Consider the following 22,610-nt stretch of genomic DNA (forward strand, 5'->3'; position numbering starts at 1 on the left):
TGTGGGTGGCTGCTTACTACCTCAAGACAAAAGAGCCCATGGTTTAGATATGCCCCTCAGGTCCTTCCTTTAGTCTAAATCTGTAGGATTTTTTACATTTATTTTTGGGTGTGTCATTGTAATTGTGTGATTGACCTCACCCTTTAAAACAGACCTTGTGTCTGCATGCAAGTATGCACTAGTAAGGCTTACTAACTGTAATTATTTGGTCCAAGACCAAAATCAGAAAAGTGTAGAGCTTATCTTAAACTAATCTGTCATAATCTACTATTTTTTTATTGCTTTTTTTTGCGTCTTCTTTTTTTTTTGTTGCAAATTACATTACAGTGTATGGACATACCAAAGTGGGTGTGTAAATGTGATTCTTGAGAAAACACCCACACCCAGTGTTCACACAGGCACTTGCTATCGTTCACCTGCAGGCCTGGCAGGAGTTGCTGCTTGTTGTGTTTTACGTGTTTTGACAAGTTTTTGACTTGGCTACACCCAGCTAGGTGTGTCCTGATGCCATTGCTATAGTGAAGGGAGTTCCCACTCACTGGACCTTAATATGCAAAATCTCTTTGCAATTATGACCCTGAATGAAAACTAGTTGTATAAATCAATTCTAAACTCTAAAGAACCATTTAACACACAAAAGACTATTTGTGTCAGCGTGGTGAGGCATATTTTGTATCAAGTAAAGGCTCAAAGCAGTTGCAAACCTACAAACATCTGCTTAGTAATGTTGTTTGTGCTGTTTAAAGTCAAAGTTTGCCAAAAAAACTCCTTGGGGGCCACACAGACACCACTGTCTTCGAGTCCTGACATGAAAGGCATCCAAAGTATGTGTCCAATCTTTTCTCATGATGTTATGTAGCGTGTGGCACATGTACATGAAACAGGCTTTTTGATCATGTGATCTTTTTACAGAGTGATTCTAAAATCTCTCATTTCATTGCTTTTTGGTTGTAGGGCTATGGCCAGGCGTTCCTGCTGGTTGGGGAATGTCTTTGATTATGTGCATTTTGAAAAGTTTATTGGATTGAATCCATCATTTTAAAAAGTACATTTAAAGAAGTTATTCAGTAAAAAGCAGTGATTTTTGTTTTTGTTTTGTTCCTTTGTTATTTAACATTAAAACAAAGACAGCAGCAGGTTTATTAGGCAGCTGTCACTTTAAGAACTGCACAGATCCAATAGAGTGGTGAAGCCAGGTATGATCTTAAAATGAAATTGCCTCGTCGACACGGCGTCCTCAATGATCCCATCTCCGGCATGATGACTCCGATTGTTCGAATATTACAATTTAATAATTGTTAATCGATATGTCATCCTCAATAAACCCGTCTCCGGCATGATGACTCAGATTGTTCGAATATTACACTTTAATAATTATTTAATCAACACATCATTCTCAATAAACCCGTCTCTGGCGTGTTGCCTCCGATCTTTCGAATATTCCGATCTATTATGACCTCGGACCTATAAAGTTGCCAGAATAATAATCATACGCTGCTTGTTAATTGGCCAGAGGAGAACTGGCACCCCGACTGAGCCTGGTTTCTCCCAAGGTTTATTTTTTTCCATTAGGTCACCTGATGGGGTTTTGGTTTCCTTGCCACTGTTGCCTCTGGCTTGGCTTGCAGTTGGGGACACTAAATTTTTCTACTAAATATCCAAATAAATCTAATTATTAAATTAATTAGATTAACCATAAATTAACCATATAAACTAAATTACTGATCTAATTACTGATCTAAAGCCAACACTGTCACTGTATGATAATTTAAATGAACTGATGACATCACCGTTTTCTCCGTAATGGCTATACGGCTGAATAAAATTCTGTCGCATTATTTTCCTGTTTAACACTGTAAAGCTGCTTTGAAACAATCTGCATTGTTAAAAGCGCTATATAAATAAAGTTGTCTTGACTCAGAACCCGGAAGTTTCTTTTGAGATTTTTTTTTATATTTCTTATTTCAATTAATGAGTAAAATAAAGCCTGTGGTAATCTTGACGATACTTTGATGTTTTGTTCTACAACATACACTGCTCACACTCACACCCCAAGCTGTCTTATCAAGTTACGTATTAAAAACATACATTGAACATAACTGCTTCAAAATTCTTTTTTTTTTTTCCATATGTCTGTGTGTAATTTACGTTTTAGAGCAAAACCTCAAAGTATAGTCAAGCTATGTTTACTACAAGCTTTATTTTACACACAAATTCTTATAAAACCCCATAGGAAAATCTCAAAGGAACCAGCGGCCAATTATTCTTCCGGGTTCTGACGTCATCCCTGCACTACTCTACTGTTAGACATGCGTTTTATTTCTCAACTGTTCATGTTCACTTAAGATATAACAGAGTATGTTTACTAGGATACTCGCAGAGACTGGCATTTGACCACATTTTTTGTGAATATGTCTGTTCAAGCGCACGAAGACATGAAAGAGAGCTTAATTCGGCATTCGCACGAGAAACGGCTCTGTCTGAGAAACAGCTTTCAGGGCGCATGCTTCGGATGTGTGCGCACAACTTATCACGCTATTGAATTGAGTTCTCTTTCGCACCTGAATATTTAAATCGGCAATGCTAAATGATTAACTTTCGTGATGCAGCACTGACCCGATTGGGCAAGTGACAGTTGGGTCAATTTTTCAGAGCGACATTTATGCTGGTCACGGGCCATCGTCCAGTCCTTATTGCCTGAAACAAGAGGTAACTTTCCTCAGCCTCGTCTATAAGCAAGGACTAAAATAAAGCAATTTAATATGAGTTAATATTGATTCTGGAATTATTATTTTTTTTAGATTTGAGTCGTATTGCTTATCATTTATGTAGATTAATAGACTTTAAAATAATAAAATAATTGGTAATTTATGATCTTGTCAGTGTTCAGTGTTTTGATCTGTCTTCTCTGGGGATAGTTACACTTGGTCGTAGGGGTGGGCGATATAGCCTCAATTATATCACAATATTTCAAGAATATTTGTCATGATATTTATGACGATATAGGAAAAAATATATGGAACAACATTTTATTGGTGGATTTGCAATCAAATGTAAGCACAGTAAAAAAGTAGCCTTGATACAAGTTGGTAGTGTTTTTCCTGGAAATCTTAAGTAAAAGTATAACATAACTCCTTAACATTTTAATGTAACAATAACTAAGTAATTTATGCCATGGTCTGTTTAATGGGCCGATAGTTCCAAGTCAGTTGAATCACCGTTCTATATTAATGCACTGTTTTCATGTAAGCGCACAGACACACACACACACATAGGCCTACGTCACTTGCATACAGAGTGCGGAGATAGTGCTGTACAAACACACACACACACACACACACACACACATACACGCACGTCACTCGCATACAGAGTGCAGAGATAAACTTTTAGTCATAAAATACTGCTCTTATTCTCAGACAGGGGTTGTTGTTGTGCTCGCTAGTGAACGTAAATGCGCCATACAACATTGCACCGCTATATTTGCTATATTACCGCTATTATTGATATCGCAATATGACACTATTTTTATCATGTAAAAATTTATACCGGTGTTATCGTGGATGGTATGATATGACACACCCCTACTTGGTCGTTTTATGTGTTTATAGCTATCCAGTTATGAAAGACCGATTACCTCAGTAGATTGTTTGAGGTGCATACAAGATGTGACTTGTAATGTTTTTTTTTTTTTACTTCTAAACAGATATTTGCATATAACACTGACAGTAGATCAGATGATCTGTTTTATGGATACACATTTGTGTGGCCAAGTGTAAATGGAATGTTTATACCCAATTGGATGGCAATCTGATCAATAAAAATGCATGAAGTCTAAATAAGCTGTCTGATAAATGCGGTTCTTCTCCTCTGGGGTTCAAATGTTTTGGTTAGACACAGTCAGAATGGGCTATAAAAGAGAGCAAGAGAAATGGAGGATGGACTGTAGAGTACCTGAAATAATTGTTAATGTATGTGGAGGAGTTCCAATAAAGCCAGGAGAGAGACAGTAAAATGGCTCTACAAGGTGCAGATAAAACTAAATCCATTTGGTCTGTTCCTGCTTATTAACAATGTTTTATTGTTGCCTTGTTTTAAGTTATGAATGGATTTTAAGAAACAATACTGTTCCCATATTTTGCTTTCGCCTGTAATGGATAGCTATTGTAGTTGTGCGTTCAAATGTGTGAGAGTTGGAGAAAGGGGAGGGCTTTGGTGTGTAGGGGTGTGAAAATGTCGAAACACGCAGAGCCGGTTTTGTGAGGTTGTTGTGCTTGCAGTCGAGCATTTGCTCACACGCCTTGTTTGAGAAGCCACGGGTCAAATCCTACCGCTGGCATTCCCTCGTCACTGCCGCCCCCCTTCCTCCCTCCCTCTCCACTTCTCCCCTTCTCCCATGATCCTCTGCACCAGTTTCGATTGCTTGTGATTGTTTGAACTTCAGTTTCTAATGGTGTTTTGTCCTCCTAATCAAGAACAGATTTCCGGATGACTTAATTACATTTTTAACAAGCTTCAGCTGCTTTGTTTTGGCACATATCACTTTTAATACATGTTTAATCCATGATTGTGTTTTGTTTTGCAGGTTTTATTTTTGGGCTGTTTGGTTTGAGTCCGGGAGGCCAAAATGGAAACGCGCAGTAAGTACATGTAATTATTACAATATTAAGACGCCACATAATCCAATTATTACTTTAATGTTATGACTTGTTGTGGATAAATCTCACGGTTAGAGGCAATGAGGTGACCGGGACAAGCAGGAATCCGTTCAATGCCAAATTTATTTTACAAAAAGTAGAAAAAAATCCCACGGTGCAGAATTGTGCTCCAAACAAACAAAAATAAATCAAAGAAATAAATAAAACTATACAGTTCAGGAAACACGTTTGTGCCAACAGTCTATTGTTGAACCACACAGACTAAAGTGGCGGTACTCCAACCACGCTCACACCACTCTTACCACCCCTGACTACTGAATGTTATGGTGGCCATCTTAATGTCGTAGCCCTGCCTACGGAACATACCAAGCTATAGGGAAGTCTAACATAACATTTACACAACATTTAGTCAGACATTTTTACACACAATAATCCTACATATATTGCACCCAACCCTTTTATATCTTTCCAGCATCACAAAAATCTATATAAATATATGCCCATAATCTGTATATGGTCACAGAGTATCTTTGTGACATGATAACATGACTGGGGTTTAAAGACACTTAATATTCAGTAATACTATTGATTTGACTGCACTGACACAATTGGATGAAAATTAAACTTGAATTTTGCAACAATGAAAATATTGAACTGAACTGAACTGAATCGTTGACTTCAACTAAATAATGATACTATTGTCTTCTGTAGAGCTGCTTTACAGCAGAATTTAAATTGGTCTTATATTTGATGTCATTATTGATTATTTCCCTGTTTATTACTGAAGCTGCTTTGAAACTATTGTATTTTATACTATTGTATTAAATAATTTTAACAATGAAATGTATGCTTTAGCAAAATCTCAAAATGAATGTCCAATTTTATACTGAACATTATAATGTTGTAATACCTAAATTCACGTAGCATTTAAAATAGTTTTATTTAAGCTTTTTTATTTATTTTACACATAAAACAGTGAATAAAAGCATATTTTAATACTGGCCATTTGGTGGTTATCAAGTCACCTTTATTTCTATGGCGCTTTATATAAAGCTATGAAAACGCTATGAATACAGAATACTTAAGTAGTATTACCACACATGGGGTAAAAGGCATACAGTATTGATACAAATACTTTCGCTAAAATAATGTTTTTAATAATGTCTAAGTTAATACTTGTTAAAAACTATCACTTTAGCAAAGTTTGAACTATTTTCTGTTTATTTTGATGAATAAAAGAATACATTTTTGATCAATAAATTTGCTGTCATTAAAATATGTAAATATAGAAATATATCTGAAAAATGTAGAAACAAAAATCATTTAAAGAAGTAAAGATTCTGAAAGCATTAAAGGAGATCCCATAATAATTTAATATATATTTACAGTAGTAATAATAGATTATATTTTATTATATGATATGATTTAATATCACATTTTTAAATATGATGGTTTCATTATAAATATGGTGACTATCGCTAAGGTGGACACCCAACTTAAAGCTGCACTATGTAAGTTTTCCGTCCACTAGAGGTTGCCTGTTCAAAACAAAGGCGTAGTTTGAGCGCAGACTCTTGGGACATGTGGTCTTCACCTCACAGCCGGTGGAAAAGAATCGTGATAGGACTCAGGCAGAAATCATGTTCATGGATGCGATAATGAACGTTACTGTTGTATGAAGCAGAGCAGAGTGTTGTGGAGCTGAGCAAGGCCGCTGGAGTGATTTGTTAATAAGAAGAGCGGAACACACGCCTCGCGAGCAGCGGGACTGTTATTATGGCATAGTCGCCGGCGGGACTTTTATTATGCCACAGTCGCTGGCACCACTTCTGCTTTTCCGGTCATGAGTATGAGGTAACGCAGCTCTGTTTATCATATCAGATACATCTGAGTGTGTTGAAAATTATGTTATGCTGTCACGGCTGCTATGACACTTGTTGCACACTGCAGTGAGAGTAAAGCATTTCTGAAAAATAAAACCAGAAACCGAGGGTGACGCAGATATGACGCAATTGACAGGCGACTTCCTCACACGTCCCGGTTCCTTGGTCAAAATAGCAATTTTCTCACGATTTACTAAGAGTTGGAAACATTTGGTATATTCTAAGTACTCAACTGAACAAAATATATAACACTGGCCTAGTGGTTTTTGGATATTTTACTGAAAATTTTTACATTGTGCACCTTTAATATATAATGCTTACAATCTGAATCTAACCATGTCATGTCAACAAATGGAAAAGTCAGCCAGCTGTTTATTATCATGTTAAATATGGTGCCTTTCGCCCCAACAGCAGGGGTGCCTTTTACCCCAAATACCATACTTTTACATATTCTTCCATTATTGAAAAACTGTTGCTTTAGTTACCTTGAACAAAACTGACAAACATTAACAAGACCTTTGTTTCAAAATATATTCAATAATTTTAGCGATTCTTATTTGCTACTTAAATTACAACATTTTTAAAAACATCAAATATTAAATCAAATGAGTGCAGAATCAACTTTTCTCTGCTGCCTGTAATCGCGTCAAAGATCAGACTAATTTTCACGTGCATCTTGAAAAGTGGATGTTTTGGAAAGTGCTGAGGCAAGTTTTTGTGCCATCTAGTGGTTTAGAGGAAAACAAAATCAAAGGAGCCTTTTACCCCGTGGAGCCTTTTGCCCCGTTGTACCCTACATGTTGCCAAATCATTAGAAAGTAATTCATTTGTTGACTAGATGCTGCATTAGCAGGGAAAGAACAGCAGTATGTATAAACTTTGTCATCAAGACTGAGAGGACGCTAACATTAGCAGAACCTCAAGCAGTTAAGACAGTGTAACAACTAGTGATGTGAGAAAGCAAACTGTATCGCCATGCGGCCGACAGATATAAACAAATCAGAAATGCATTCAATTTCACTACATATTTTGTTATTTTGATTAGATAATCATCGTGTTCTAAAAAAACAGACTGTTTGGATTTCTATGTAATGATGACACTTTACAATAATATTCCATTTGAAACATTAAATAAGGTTAATAAATGCTGTAGGGGTATTATTCATTGTTAGTTTTATCTGTTAACCTTAGTTGATACACTAGGAACTAACATGAATGATCAACGTACAATTGTATTGCTGAAATATTAATACATGCTGTAAAATGTATATTGCACAATGCATTTAGTTAATGTAAGCTAGCTAAATAAGCTAATACATGCTTGTTAACAAATGGGACTTGCAGTCTGTTACCTATGACACTTACTTACATGTTTCTAGGTTATCCAGTATCCATTTGAAAAACTATCGGTTGTTATCGGTATCGGTAAAATCCACTATCGGTCAACCTCTAATTATAATGTACAGAAAAAAATTGGACATTCATTTTGAGATTTTGATTTTGATCAACAAAATTAGTTATGGGGACACTGACAGTTAAGAGGCTAAAATGAAATGAACATTGGAGTTTTGTGCCTTGTAATCAATGTTTTTTAGCTTTGAGGTCATCTATCTAGATATCACCCTTTTTCCTATGTTCCATGAGGCTTTGCATGATTATGGGAGTAAATTCGGAGAGGTTTTTTTTTGATGATTTTGACAAAATCGAGGTAATAGCTCAACTCAAATCATGTTGTGTTTGTGTGTGTGTATCAGTGGCAGAGGCCCCAGGCTCGAGGAAGGTCACAGAGTGGCAGCAGACGTATTACGGGACCGATTCAGGCATCCAATCAGGAGCCACTACGGTTCGCTCAGACGAAGAAGGAGCAGAGTACAGCACCAAGAAAATTACCTACTCTACCACATTCACAGAGAACCCTGCAGGTGAAAAGCACATCATATACTGTGTATATCAACATTATTTTATTATGTAGCAATTTTCCCATAACAGTTTACCAATTGCCTTTGCCAGGATCCACACTATGCAGATATATTTCAGATTATTTCCCTCCAAAATAATGCAAATACAAGCCTTTTAGTTTCTAATTTTTTTCTGTATAATGCTCTCCTATAGAGGTGGAGTCTCAATACAATATGACCCGTGCCCAGCGCGTGAGGGCGGCCATGTTTCCTGAGACGGTGATGGAGGGAACGACCATCCTTTCCACACAGATCGATTCGTCCCAGCAGACCAATGTACAGAAGCTAGCCGAACCATCTCAGCAACTCAAATCCGCCATCGTTCACCTCATTAACTACCAGGATGATGCTGAACTTGCTACACGCGCCATTCCAGAGCTCACCAAACTCCTCAATGATGACGACCAGGTACCCCGCTGCATGTATTAAACATCTGATGTCATAACACTCACTCTTTGCTCTTTCTCCATTTCTATATCACAAAAACATATACAAAAATGTATACCCTCTCCCTTGACTTCAGGTCGTGGTGAATAAGGCAGCTATGATCGTGAACCAGCTGACCCGCAAGGAGGCATCCCGTCGGGCTCTGATGCAGTCCCCGCAGATGGTGGCCGCCGTTGTGAGAGCCATGCAGAACACATCCGACATGGAGACAACCCGCGCCACGGCCAGCATCCTGCACAACCTCTCGCACCACCGCGAGGGGCTGCTCGCCATCTTCAAATCAGGGGGCATTCCAGCTCTGGTGCGCATGCTGAGGTGAGAGAGACTGTAATACTGAAGTAAAGGGCTAGTTCGCTCAGATATGTTTTGTAATTTATTTACACTTGTTTGTCGTTACAATCCCAAGTGTTAATTGTTGAGACTTTTGGCAGAATGTCCAAGCACCAGTTTTCAATACAATGAAAGTCCATGATGATTCATACTTCACAAAGCAAAAACGTATAAAGTCTTAAAGGAATAGTTCACCTAAAGAGGAAAATGATCCCATAATTGACTCACCCTCAAGCCATCCTAGGTGTATTTGACTTTCCTCTTTTTGTCGAACAGTTTTAGAAGCCTCAAAAGGTGCATCTATCTATCTATCTATCTATCTATCATAAAAGCAATCCATATGACTCTAGTGGATCTTAAGCGAAGCAATTTTTTTTTGTACGAAAAATAATCACATTTAAAAATGTATAAACTATAATCACTGGTTTCCGGCAACAGCTGTATGCAGTTCTGGCAGGAGGGTGACCTCTGACCCCAACGTATGATGTAGGCGTAGTGTAAGCTTAGGTGAGAATTGACAAACGGTGAAGCGCAAACGACAGAGCCAAAAAAAAAAACCTCTGGTTGCAAATTAGAAGTCTAAAACTAGAAGTTTTAAAGAATAATGTTGGAGGATTTGGATATAGGAGAAGAGGTTGCTAAGTCCTGCATCATAGTCAATGCGGGTGAGAATGACAGGGAGCAAGGGAGAGGAAAAAAAGGGAAAATAAAGAGGTACACCCACTGGGATGTGAATTAGAATCGCAATAAGATCTCATTTTGTGTTTTTCATTGGTGAAATAAAAACAATAGTCTTAGTTGGACAGACAATAATGACAAAATTTAAAGATGAAAATTAACAAAATGATTTATAATGCTTCCATATGCTGTATATGTGTCTCCTTAAACTAAAGCTTTTTTAAATTTTATTGCAAATGTGAGATTTCAGTATTTTATTCACATTATTAGGAACATGGATCTTCCCAATTTTTAGGAAATGAATCCAGAACTTGATTTTAACCATCCAACCCATTTCTTTTTCAGTTCTCCGATGGATTCTGTTCTTTTCTATGCCATTACCACCCTGCATAACCTGCTCCTGCACCAAGAGGGAGCCAAGATGGCGGTGCGTCTGGCTGACGGTCTGCAGAGGATGGTTCCACTGCTGAAGAAAAGCAACCCCAAGTTCCTGGCCATCACCACAGACTGCCTACAGCTGCTTTCCTATGGCAACCAGGAGAGCAAGGTGTTTATGTTTTACATCTTGATCATATATAAATAGCCTACTGTATATAAATATATATTTTTGTGTAAATATAGTTAAGTAAGATAGATAGTTAATGTTAGAAATTTGATTTATATATATAAATCATTAAATTAATGAATTCTACATTACTATCATACAAAATAATAAGAGTAATTTTCATTAAAATTAGATTGTTTGCCATGTTAACGTCTTGATTGTCTCACAGTTGATTATTCTGGCTAACGGAGGCCCTGAGGGTCTAGTGAACATCATGAGAACCTACAACTATGAGAAGCTGCTCTGGACCACTAGCCGTGTGCTCAAAGTGCTCTCTGTCTGCCCTAGTAACAAGCCTGCTATTGTAGATGCTGGTAAGTCAAACTGGAAAACTGAACCGCTCTTCCAAATATAGTAATTCGTGTTTTAATTAGTTGTGCTTAATATAGCAACCATCGCACTTACTGTTAATTGTGGCTTTTTATCAAAATTGTGGTTTTCTGGCAGACAGTAAAAACACTACTCACAAGTGTCATTTTAATATCATTGAGATACTATTGTTTTTTTTTATTTTTATATTTTTCATTTCAATTACATTTTTATTTCAGTTTATTAACATTTCTTTTTATTAAAGGGTCATGAAACCCCCTGTTTCAGCAGCAGTCAGTTCTCACCTCAGTTTTGAAAAATGGTATAAAAGTGGGCGTGGTTTAGCGGCGGAGTGGAGGGGGACGAGGGGAGACTGACAGGACATCAACGGCTTCTGATTCAGACCATTTTATTTCGCTCTCATTAAAAGCATCAAAGCTTCCCACAAATGCATGCTGCAAATTACCATTAAGTTAACACAATATACACATGGTTTTGTAAGCTCACCGTTACACACATACATATATATCCTGTGACGCCTATAATTCAATGGACAATTAAATGCACAGCCATTCGCAATTTGTTCTCTGCATCGAAAATATATATGAACACGCTGTCGCATAGCTTTGATAACTTTTGAGGCTTATTTTGTGGAGTTTTTATAAGCCGTTTGATCGGTTAAATGGCTGTGAAGAGCGGTTACACTCACAGGGTGGATGAATCGCGTTTGTGTGAAGACTCAGGATCTAAGAGAATGAAGGCAACGCAGAAACTCATACAACATAAAACACTCGTTTTTGATCCATTAATGCATCTATCACTTACTGTATGCGATCTCACTGTTTGAAACGCGTCTTCTCATAGGATAAAGACGCAGATTCATGAATAATTATGAGACGCCTATGAGTCATCGCCGTACTATAGTGCGAGATAACGTCACAACCTTGACGTTGACATGAAGACGAATTTAAACCAGGAAGTTGAAAATAGAGCAGAATGGTTTAAAATTAACTAGTTTTCTCCCACATTCAAAGTTAACAGATGGTAACATTGTCTTCCATGATGTTCAACACACATACTTCTGTTAAAATCTCCGAAAATTTGGTTTAGGGTTTCATGACCCTTTAACAAAGATGTTTTTTTTTGTTTTGTTTTTTTCTCTCAGGTGGAATGCAAGCTCTTGGTAAGCATCTGACTGGCTCTAGTCAACGTCTGATGCAAAACTGCCTGTGGACCTTGAGAAACTTGTCAGACGCTGCAACCAAACAGGTCAATTTATGCATCTAACAGCATCTAGCTGTCTTACACATACATGTTTTATTGGGACTTTCCATAGACATAATTAGGATGACTTAAAATTATTTATTTTATAATTAATACATTGTTATTAATATAGGAAATAATCTAACTCGAATCTAAATGAACATGCTAAAAAACAAACTTGAGATATAGACTGAAATCAAATTGCTTAACTCCCCTTCAATAATTTTTGTTTGTAAGGAAAACATACGTTCTCGAAAGTTCTAGAATCATGAAGTATCGAATTGTGTTTAATGATTTGTGGTTAATGAATTAATGTAATGTAATGTACCGACTCTCCTAGTTTCTGTTAATTAAAAAACTACAAAAAAAACTAGAACTAGCAGTGTTTTCATAATTAAAGCAAAAATAATGGAAATGCGTATATATAGCCTATGTGGTGGGGGCCTTCGAAACTGTCATTGTGCATTGCATTCTGGGTAGGCACATCCATGTTTTAGGACACACTCAGGAGTGTACAATGATAAAAATAAATTCACCAGAGAGAAAAAACGTCTGTATTTACATTAATACTTTTTAAGAACTGCTTGCTCCAACTTAGAATAAATGGGTTAATATTTGAATCTCTTGCGTACGTTAGAGCGCTCAGCCAACACTGACACTGCACATATCCATCACATTTCATACACTCCTTCTGACCACACATAAGATCAAATTGATTTCTCTTTTGCAGTTTATTTCTTAATAACTAAAAAGTGCTGATGATATATCTGCTAGATAAAATAATAAATACAATAGCTGGATCTCAGCCAGTGGATCATATATCACAATATTGCCCTAATTCCTTAATGTAAAAGCATTAAGGGATATCATAACAGTATGGCCCTCTGTAGCTAATGCAGCTCTGAAATGGTTTATTGTGAAAGCACTAGCCTTCTAAAATGTTTTACTGGACTTAAAGGTGCAGTGTGTAGTATTTATGAGGATCTATTGACAGAAATTAAATAAAATGTATATAATGAACCGTTATGTTTTATTACCTTAGAATGAGCCATTTCTATCTACATACACAGCGTTCCCTTACAGAGAAGCCGCCATTTTGCGCTGCCATGTTTAAACAGTAGCCCTAAACGGACAAACTTCTCTACAGAGCGCTAGTCACTCTCTGCTGTCTCAAACGACGACATCTTTGTCCTGTGTCGGCCACCGTAGCTTCTCTATGTGCTTCGAAAGGGAGGGGTGAGCGGTGGGCATTTGCAATTCGCAGCCTTACCACTTGATGCGGCTAACATTTACACACTGCACCTTTTAAATGGAACAAGTACAAGATTCCTTATAGTGAGAGAAGCTTGAACAATAAGCAAAGGAGCACTACTGTACAAACACGGAGCTACCACAAGTAACCAGACATGTTTTCATGCATAATTTATGGTGTGAGCACTTACAGATTCAAGCGGTTCCGAAATTATGAATCTGTAACATATCATAAATATATTATAAAGCCACATTTTGGTTAAGTTGTTTATTTTCATCAACTTTTACTTTCACTTTCTTCATTGTGTTGTTGAAGAAAGCGTTCATCATTCTAGTGTGTTTTTAACTGCATAATATACGTTTTAATGTCTACCTCCAATATTACTACGTCTCTAATGTGGTGCCTGTGTCCTAAAGTCCCAGAATGCATTGCGTTGCTGACTTCACATTCCCATTCTCTATTGTGTTGGAGAGTGAGGGGCCTTTGAGTCAAAAAGATTGTGAACCGCTGCTCTATACAAATTGTACTCTCAAATAAAATGTCAAAGCCTTGCTGCTTATCTGAACTGGATTGCTTATCAGGAAAAAATCCATGGGTGCCAACACATGCTCTCTCTCTCGCCCCCTGCAGGACGGAATGGAAAATCTGCTCCAAGTGCTGGTTGGTCTGCTGTCAGCTGACGACATCAACATGTTGACCTGCGCTACAGGCATCCTGTCCAACCTCACCTGCAACAACACACGCAACAAAACACAGGTGACCCAGAGTAACGGCGTGGAGGCACTGATTCACACCATCCTTAGGGCCGGTTCAAAACAGGACGTGATCGAGCCAGCTGTCTGTGCCCTGCGCCACCTCACCAGCCGGCACCCGGAGGCTGAGGCCGCACAGAATGCCGTCCGAGTCCATTACGGCATCCCCGCTATTGTCAGATTGATCAATCAACCCTACTACTGGCCAGTCGTTAAGGTAAGTGAGAGAAAAACAGAAAACTGACAGATTAGTATGGAAGCATATGGGTAGCATTATTCAATTTGAAATGTAATGTGCAAAATAGCAATGTATATCTGTATTTAAATGTACATTTTTCCATACCAAATGTGTAACGTTTGGAGCAAAATGCTAATTCAAATTCAATAATATAATTTAAATTTAATGAACATCCACATTTAGTGGGATATTTAATGAAAATGCAATCGTGTTTTAACTGTGTGGAAATGCAATTAAGACAATAACATTTAAATGATAATTTCGCTAAATTTTTTTCCTTAAACGGGTTAAACATAATAATGTAATTTTTCAACTTGTACAACATAAAAATAATGTTAAAACTAGTATAGAAAATAGAAAAATTGCATTTTGCTTCAAACGTTGCACATTTGGTATGGAAAATTCTGATTTAAATACAGAAATGCATTGCCATTTTACGTATTACATTTCAAATTGAATATTGCTACCAATATGCTTCCATAGATTAGCACCTCAGTGAGCAATCAATTGCTTTGCTAACTACCGAAGAAAAAAATATTTTTTTATTATTAGTCCTAAAAGTTTTCAGGAAAACATATTATTGATCAAATCAGTAAAATATTGTTTTATTTTACTATATAGTTGTTTTGGGCTATATACTGACACTTATTGGTGTGGATGAAGCATTATGCAAAACCAGTGCCACTGTAGAAATACCCCATTCACAGGAGTTTTTGTTTCATTTATCCCACTACTGAAAGTGTCCAAAATATGCAGGTTAACAAGTTAAATGAAGTAAAATTGACATGATGTGAGGGGGACGTATGTACAGTAGAATGGCTTTTAATAAGCCACAGAATCTAAAAGCTTTTAGATTTTTTTAGGTTGTATGACTTGGTCCTCCCTCTCAATGAGTAGTTTATAACATATAGGGCCTTATTGGGTCTCCTGTTGTGCAGTATAACCATATCTTGCTGACCTCACGTTTGTCTTCATCACAGGCTGTGGTTGGTCTGATCCGTAACCTGGCACTGTGTCAAGCCAATCAGGCTCCTTTGAGAGACGCTGAAGCCATTCCCAAACTGGTCACTTTGCTTTCGAAAGCTCATCAGGATGCACAGAAACACGGTTCATCTGCTCAACAACAATACCAGGTATGAATTCCTCACCTGTCCCTATAACACGGACACACAATTAGGGTGGGGAACTAAGGCTTAACCATTTAATGAAATGACTCCCTCAATGAAATGAATGACTCGTAATTGCCAGTTCTTTATAATGAATACGTTTACATGGACAGCAGTAATCTAATTATTGACCTTATTCTGAATAAGACAATATTCTGATTAAGGTGTTTACATGAGTTGCTTAACATATTCCCGTTTTACATAGAACATAGATCGATTATTACGTCCCCATGCCACACTGTCTGACGTCCAATCATAGCGTGACTTTGTCTGTTAAAATTCAATGGGCTCAGGCAACCCGCTGTAACTTAACCTGCGGGTGTCGCTGTTGGACAGTGTTACTTTATAAAAACAAGTATATATTATATATATATATTTACGTTGTTTTATTTTTTTTAAATATTCTATATTGTAAAAATTCAATATTATATACACTGCCCCTCTTGACAGCCTACATTTCGAATAATAGCTTTGATTAATGCTTTGTTTAATGAAACTGCTCATTTTTAATAATAGCTTTGATCAATGATGAAAAAGGTTTCAAAATCGTGATTGTTTTTTCCTGCCGTCGAGCCACAGGCGTTCACTGAATGACCTATTTGGCTCGCGAGCCTAGAGGTTCCCGATCCAGACAGTTTGGCCAAAATTATGAATATGGGATTACAGATACAAACTTAATGTATTTTATGTTTACAATGAGCAGAATAATTACAACAAAAAGAAAGAAAAAAATATAGAGGAGGCAGTGTCAGAATGAGCAGTCGAGCAAGACATGCACCATAGCAACACGTCATGGCAACGACATTTCAGACTGACAGATATGTAAAAGATAAACAGGAATTTTCCGACATTTGAGCGCTTTGTTACTGTTTTGTACGTGCTATTATATTAATTATAATTCAAATTCAGTTTTATTGGCCATAATATTATTGATGATTGTTGAGAGGGGCACTTTTGATAAATTTTTTAAAGAGGGCAGGGGCTCGAGCTCCCAAAGCCTTCCTCTGCACTTGCCTGGTGTGCATAATGCATATGTGTCCTTTCATAAAATGTGGCAAACTCCTACACATGTCTGTTATGCTCTCCGATAATGCGACTAAAATGGCATACTCTACACGTCTTAATTCGATTTGCGTTTACTTCGAGTATGACTTTAACCGGATTAAAGTAATTAGAGATCGCTGTTTACATGGTAGATTCTTAATCAGAGTATGGTCTTAATCAGGTTAATATCGGAGTATAGTTGCCCATGTAAACGTACTCATTGATTCAAAAACATGTAGGGCCACCAGAGTAATCCAATTCCCAAACTAATGATTCCGAGTCTGTGCTTTTTAGTGTATCAAAAACATGTAGCCCTACTAGTATTTATCAGTTTTCCAATGAATGACCATAATGAGCCAGTTCTTTATTGGTGAATTTAAAAAAAAACTGTTTAGTTCGATTCCCAAATGAATGACTCTAATGTGAGTCATTAATTTGGGAATGAATGACTCACTGACTTTAATTATTAAACACATACAGCATTCAACCAACTCTGAGACACAAATCAGTGTTGTTCATTATAAAAATACATATTATTATTATTATTATTATTGTTGTTTCTTAAAAGTACTAAAAAAAATCTAAATAATTGAGTAGAATCAATACCAGAATTTTTTAATTATTTACAGTTCCCATCCTTACACATATACAGCATATTTTGTCATTGAATTAATTAACTATCTCTCTCTCAGGATGGGGTGAGAATGGAAGAGATCGTGGAGGGCAGCACTGGTGCTCTGCATATCCTGGCCAGAGATCCTATGAACAGAGTCACCATTGCCAGCATGGACACCATTCCTCTGTTTGTTCAGGTAACTCTTACACCTTTCCACCAATATACTATGTTGTGGCTGTTTTTCTACGTGTGTGAGAGCGCGTTTGTATGTAGCCTTTGCCCTCAGTCCAACATGCTCCGTGTGTATAATAGACATCTGTTTTCTGTCCCTGCAGCTGTTGTATTCTCCATTGGATAACGTCAAGCGTGTGGCAGCTGGTGTTCTGTGTGAACTGGCTCTTGATAAACAGTCGGCTGAGGTCATTGATTCAGAAGGAGCCTGTGCGCCTCTCATGGAGCTCCTCCATTCCAGCAACGAAGGAATTGGTGAGTGAGAGAGAAACATCAGAGAAACAAGCGTAAAGAGCATTTTTATCACTCATAACTTCTGGAGAGAAATACAGTATACATTGGACAAGTATGAAACACGTGTCCATGTGCTAAGGGCCTGTGTTTGGACATGTCTATGCCAGGGGTGTCCAAACTCTGTTCTGGTGGAACACTGTCCTGTAGAGTTTAGCTCCAGCTTGCCTAGTATGCCTAGTAGTAAGACCTTGATTAGCTGGTTCAGGTGTTTAATTGGGATTGCTAAACTTTGCAGGACAGGATTGGACACCCTTTCGCTCTGTCGCTTAGTTACGTGCATCCTGTCACAGTTTAAACTGCCCTGTCAATCATCTTGTCACAGTTATCATGCCACATTCAATTTAATTTAATTTCCTACCGTATCGGAGAGAAATGTAGCAGCATGTCGATCTGCCAGTTGTGGGTTTTTCATGCGGAGAACTTTCATGCGTTTGAAATGTAAATATAATGACGCATTTAAAAGTTATTTGCCAAACTTATCATTACAGAAGTTCACAATGCTGTTGCAGATGAAATATAATGTGGATATTGTGGATTTTGTCCATTTAGATACTGATAATTATTTACTCAAACCCCTTTATTTAACCTTTCTACTTAACCGTTGGACTCGCACATCCGCCATGTTTGTAGTTTAACACTTTTTATCCGCGTTTGTAGTTCTAATTAAATCCTCGCCCAATGCGCAATATCAGCCGTAGTGTGTCGATCTACACTTCAGATTTTAACCCGAAATAGTAGACCATCCTGGTATCTTTGGAATACTCATTTCAACATATGATTTGGGACGTGCTAATTCTATTTTCTAATACTCTTTAGGACGGATAGTATGCGAATTGGGATGCACTGTTGGTCTATGCATTCAGCTCTACGTTCACACTGTTTGCATCAAAACCGAAGTATACTTTAAAGCATGTAACAAAGCTTGTTTTTTCTTTCAGCCACCTATGCCGCTGCCGTTCTCTTCCGAATTTCTGAGGACAAAAACCCTGACTATAAGAAACGTGTATCAGTGGAGCTCACACACTCGCTCTTCAAACACGACCCCGCTGCTTGGGAGATGGTGAGTTTGCCCCATGGTGGTGTGGAGGTTTCATAGCAAGATTATTTTAGTGCGTTATTTTAACAAATTTTACTTCCGCAATGTGACGTATTTCAGTGAAACAGTATAATCAAGAAAAAACTAAGATTTGATCATATTTGCTCTTGAAAAGTGGTCTTTATTGTAGTGACCAGACTTGAAATTAAAACCAGGGAAATGTCTTACTTTAGTGGACAAATATCATTAATATATCACTTGTTATTATCTATGAATAAAACAATGGGGACAATACATTTTTGTATGTTTTGTATGAATTGTTGTGAGTTCAATATACTATTATTATAATTAATAATTATGATATTTGCGTGTCAAACTGACCCTAACTAGTTTCAATACAATTCAAAAATTCAAATGATGAAAAATAGTAAATGGTGACCATTGCAAATAGCAAACAGATCAAAACAGTATTATAGAATAGCAAAATTATAAATGTACAAATACACATTACAAAAATATTAAATATAAGAACATATGATAAATAAAACCGTATTTAACAAATATTTGTAACCATTGTATTTAACAATTGTTTTTAATGTTTCACAAACTGTGAATAAGCCCTATACAGTAAAAAAAAACTATTTAAAATACCCTGTTTAGTTTATGTTTGTGCTTTTGTAAATAGTAATATCCCTGATTATTAGTGTTATTATTTTGCTTTTTTTTAATTACAGTATTTTGCATTTTAGCACAAAGCATGCGCTTTCTGCAAAAAGTATGTCAAATGTCTATTATACATTGACCATAAAATAAAATATATATTTTTTTAATTTCATGTTGACTTTAAAGCTGACCTTAAAGCCAAATGGTTCTTAAATGACAATATGGTGACGCAAATCACAACAAATTAGATAATTTATCAGAAATATGCACATATGGCACAGGTTTTTAACAATGTCCTTGTTACATTTTAGGCACACACCCCCATGATGGAATCTGGCCTTCCAGATGACGGTGAGTATATCATCTCACCATGAGATGCCAGCTAATTCTCTCCATGACTGTCAGTTATGTCTCTAGACATTATGATTCTATTGTGCCTTGTCTCATACAGAGCTCGATGGCTACCCCCCTGTAGGATATCAAGGATACGATGGCATGCTTATGGATGGCATGCCTCTAGATCCAGAAATGCAAGATGAATATGTGCCTAATATGGCTTACAACTCCATGGCCAGAAACTACCCTGAAAACTACTAACCGGTTAGTACTACTCAAATGCACTAGTTGTCATTTCAAATAGTCAAATAAGATTGGACTTACCTGCTGAACAGCATTAAATTGAGTGTTTTCTTTGTATTTCACAGCCTGAGCTCAACTGAAAGAGGATTCTAAAAAATACACAAGACCGAAACTCCCAGCAGAGTTTTTTTTTTCATCGCTGGGTGCCTGTGGTCCATTTCTCAGTAAATACACTCTGACACTGCTGTAATATATGTAATTCTCGCTGTGCTGGGAGAGGCAGAATCGAGCAACTTTACCCTACCTTTATACAAGGATGACAGCATGATGCATTTTACATGTCTTTTTTGTAGAAAATGTTATATTTTAGTGTTTCTTATGGGTGCATTAATACATTGTTGGTAAGAGGACTGGTTAACTATGCCAAAGAGATTTTATTAAAATATTTTATAATGATAATCACTTTGCTTTTTATAGTTTTAAGATTTTGGAAAATGCGATCAATGATTTCGACTTGCGATCTCACAATAACAGCTTTATAGCTTCGTTCACGGTGGTTTTAGTCAGACGGGTGATCATAGCTGATCAGAAATCAGCTTTAGTGAGTGGAAATGCCTGGAATGTTGATTTTCTACAGCGCTTAGATCTCAGTGCAGTGCATTATATTTCCTCCCTTACTGAGACTGTCAAATACTGGAGTTCTTGTGAACTTTTCCCACTTGTTTTTTTTCACTCCATATGTTGGTTTTGCTAAAACTGTCTTAATGTATAGACAAGGAAATACTGATTTTGTTTGTCTTGCAATGCAATGTGTATGGAGATTTCTTTTTTTATTTACGTGATGAATAAATGCTGTGCTGATTAAAAGGGACTAATGTTTAACTAAACAATTAAACCTTGAGTTATAAAAACTAGTTCCACGTTTGTTCAAATATTAACTGACAAAGGGATTCTTTGTAGCATTTTTACTTCACACTTTGTCCAAAAAAAGAAATAAAACCATGTTATCTAATACTTTGTGACTGGGATGTTGAAATTGTTTAAGTGTTTAAAGGTTTTCTGAATACAGTTTTTCTCACAATGTATAATCATGAAACAAAATCACCATTTTCTCACAACTACAAACACAATCTCAAAAACGGTATATCATCAGAATCAAACTTTGGCCTCAAATGACACACAAAACCTAACAAATACACTGACTACTTTCCTGGCCAATGAACACCTAGTGAGATCATTTCATAACACCAACAAAACCTCTTATTAGGATTCAGAAAAGATTTTTAAGCTCAATGTCTATTACAGTAAATGGAAAAAGTGCAGATACCAGAAACAACAAACTAGAAAAATACCAAAATAAAGTATGCAACACAATACAGTATACTGTCAATTACAGTATTACAGCAAAATATAAATTCCGCATCCTCAGCAACTTTAGCCAAATTTCATTACAGTATACAGTACTATAGCAGTTTCTTGGTCTTTTGGCAAAAGACTTTCTCTTAGGCAGTCATTTTTCAGTTCTGCAAAAATAGTACATGTAAAAAAAATTGGCTGCAAGTTTGAGGGTGTTCAATGAGTTTAGTGTGTTTTCTGTACATAGTATAGTGAAATTTCCTACTACTAAACTAAAGTAGTTACTGTGTACTGTAATTATACTGTGTGTGTGTGTGTGTGTGTGTGTGCTGTAATTATACTGTGTGTGTGTGTGTGTGTGTGTGTGTGTGTGTGTGTGTGTGTGTGTGTGTGTAAGTAGTATAAAAAAAAACCTGTTGATGATTCTTTCAGTTCTCTTTCTCACTGAAGTGTTAGGATGCAATCACTTGTGCTCCTGCTTATATTATCCTGAGATTCTGATTGGTGTATCAACATCAATGTACTATTGATTGTCTCCCTTAGGAGAAAAAGAAAAACACACAACCCCCTTAGTTGCATGACCTACGAACCATTAGTACTTGCAATTATTTCAACACCTTGCTGGAGTTTCTCATTAATCAATTTAACTTGCAATATTTATATTTTTTACATCTCCTGCCAGAGTTCATCAGCGCATACTCAGGATATAACGCATTCAAAGAGTCCAATTAAATCTTATATAATCAAGTTTGCTACTCAATATTTGCTTATTATAATTGACCCAACTACTACTAGTAGTGGAAAAACAGTCCACTTCCATCCAAAACAATAGACTAGACTTGCACCCCTCTTGGTCATCTCTCATGAATCCACTGACCTCCTTTACCTTGAAACTGACCACAACTACACTATATTGCCAATAGGACACCCCTCCAAATCATTGAATTCAGGTGTTCCAATCACTTCCATGGCCAAAGGCGTATTCAATCAAGCACCTAGGCATGCAGACTGCTTCAAACATTTGTGAAAGAATGGGTCACTCTCAGGAGCTCAGTGAATTCAAGCGTGGTACCGTGATAAGTTGCCACCTGTGCAATAAGTCCATTTGGGAAATTTCCGCACTACTAAATATTCCTATTAAATAACAAAGTGGAAGCAATTGGGAACAACAGTAACTCAACCACGAAGTGATAGGCCACATAAAATCACAGAGCGGGGTCAGCGCATGCTGAGGGGCACAGTGTGCTGAAGTC

The 22,610-nt window shown here is 36.9% G+C and overlaps 1 protein-coding gene across 2 annotated transcripts in view; it reads left to right on the forward strand.

The window, feature by feature from the left end:
* jupa (junction plakoglobin a) overlaps positions 1 to 21,091 on the forward strand; it is a 33,961-nt gene extending 12,870 nt beyond the window's left edge. Inside the window, exons 2-16 of one of the 2 annotated variants that reach the window (XM_079845096.1) lie at positions 4,586 to 4,640; positions 8,296 to 8,463; positions 8,654 to 8,907; positions 9,023 to 9,261; positions 10,300 to 10,501; positions 10,728 to 10,872; positions 12,033 to 12,136; positions 14,013 to 14,351; positions 15,353 to 15,505; positions 17,275 to 17,394; positions 17,534 to 17,684; positions 18,662 to 18,783; positions 19,734 to 19,773; positions 19,874 to 20,022; positions 20,127 to 21,091. In XM_079845096.1, the coding sequence (XP_079701222.1) occupies positions 4,628 to 4,640; positions 8,296 to 8,463; positions 8,654 to 8,907; positions 9,023 to 9,261; positions 10,300 to 10,501; positions 10,728 to 10,872; positions 12,033 to 12,136; positions 14,013 to 14,351; positions 15,353 to 15,505; positions 17,275 to 17,394; positions 17,534 to 17,684; positions 18,662 to 18,783; positions 19,734 to 19,773; positions 19,874 to 20,019 (2,196 nt within the window). In that variant the 5' untranslated portion in view covers positions 4,586 to 4,627 and the 3' untranslated portion in view covers positions 20,020 to 20,022; positions 20,127 to 21,091. The remainder of the gene's footprint in view (positions 1 to 4,585; positions 4,641 to 8,295; positions 8,464 to 8,653; positions 8,908 to 9,022; positions 9,262 to 10,299; positions 10,502 to 10,727; positions 10,873 to 12,032; positions 12,137 to 14,012; positions 14,352 to 15,352; positions 15,506 to 17,274; positions 17,395 to 17,533; positions 17,685 to 18,661; positions 18,784 to 19,733; positions 19,774 to 19,873; positions 20,023 to 20,126) is intronic. The other variant, XM_079845097.1, reaches the window with a different exon arrangement.
* Positions 21,092 to 22,610: the final 1,519 nt, after the last annotated feature.

This window comes from Gobio gobio (genome assembly GCF_949357685.1).
Source record: "Gobio gobio genome assembly, chromosome: 19".
Classification (NCBI taxonomy): Eukaryota; Metazoa; Chordata; class Actinopteri; order Cypriniformes; family Gobionidae; genus Gobio; species Gobio gobio.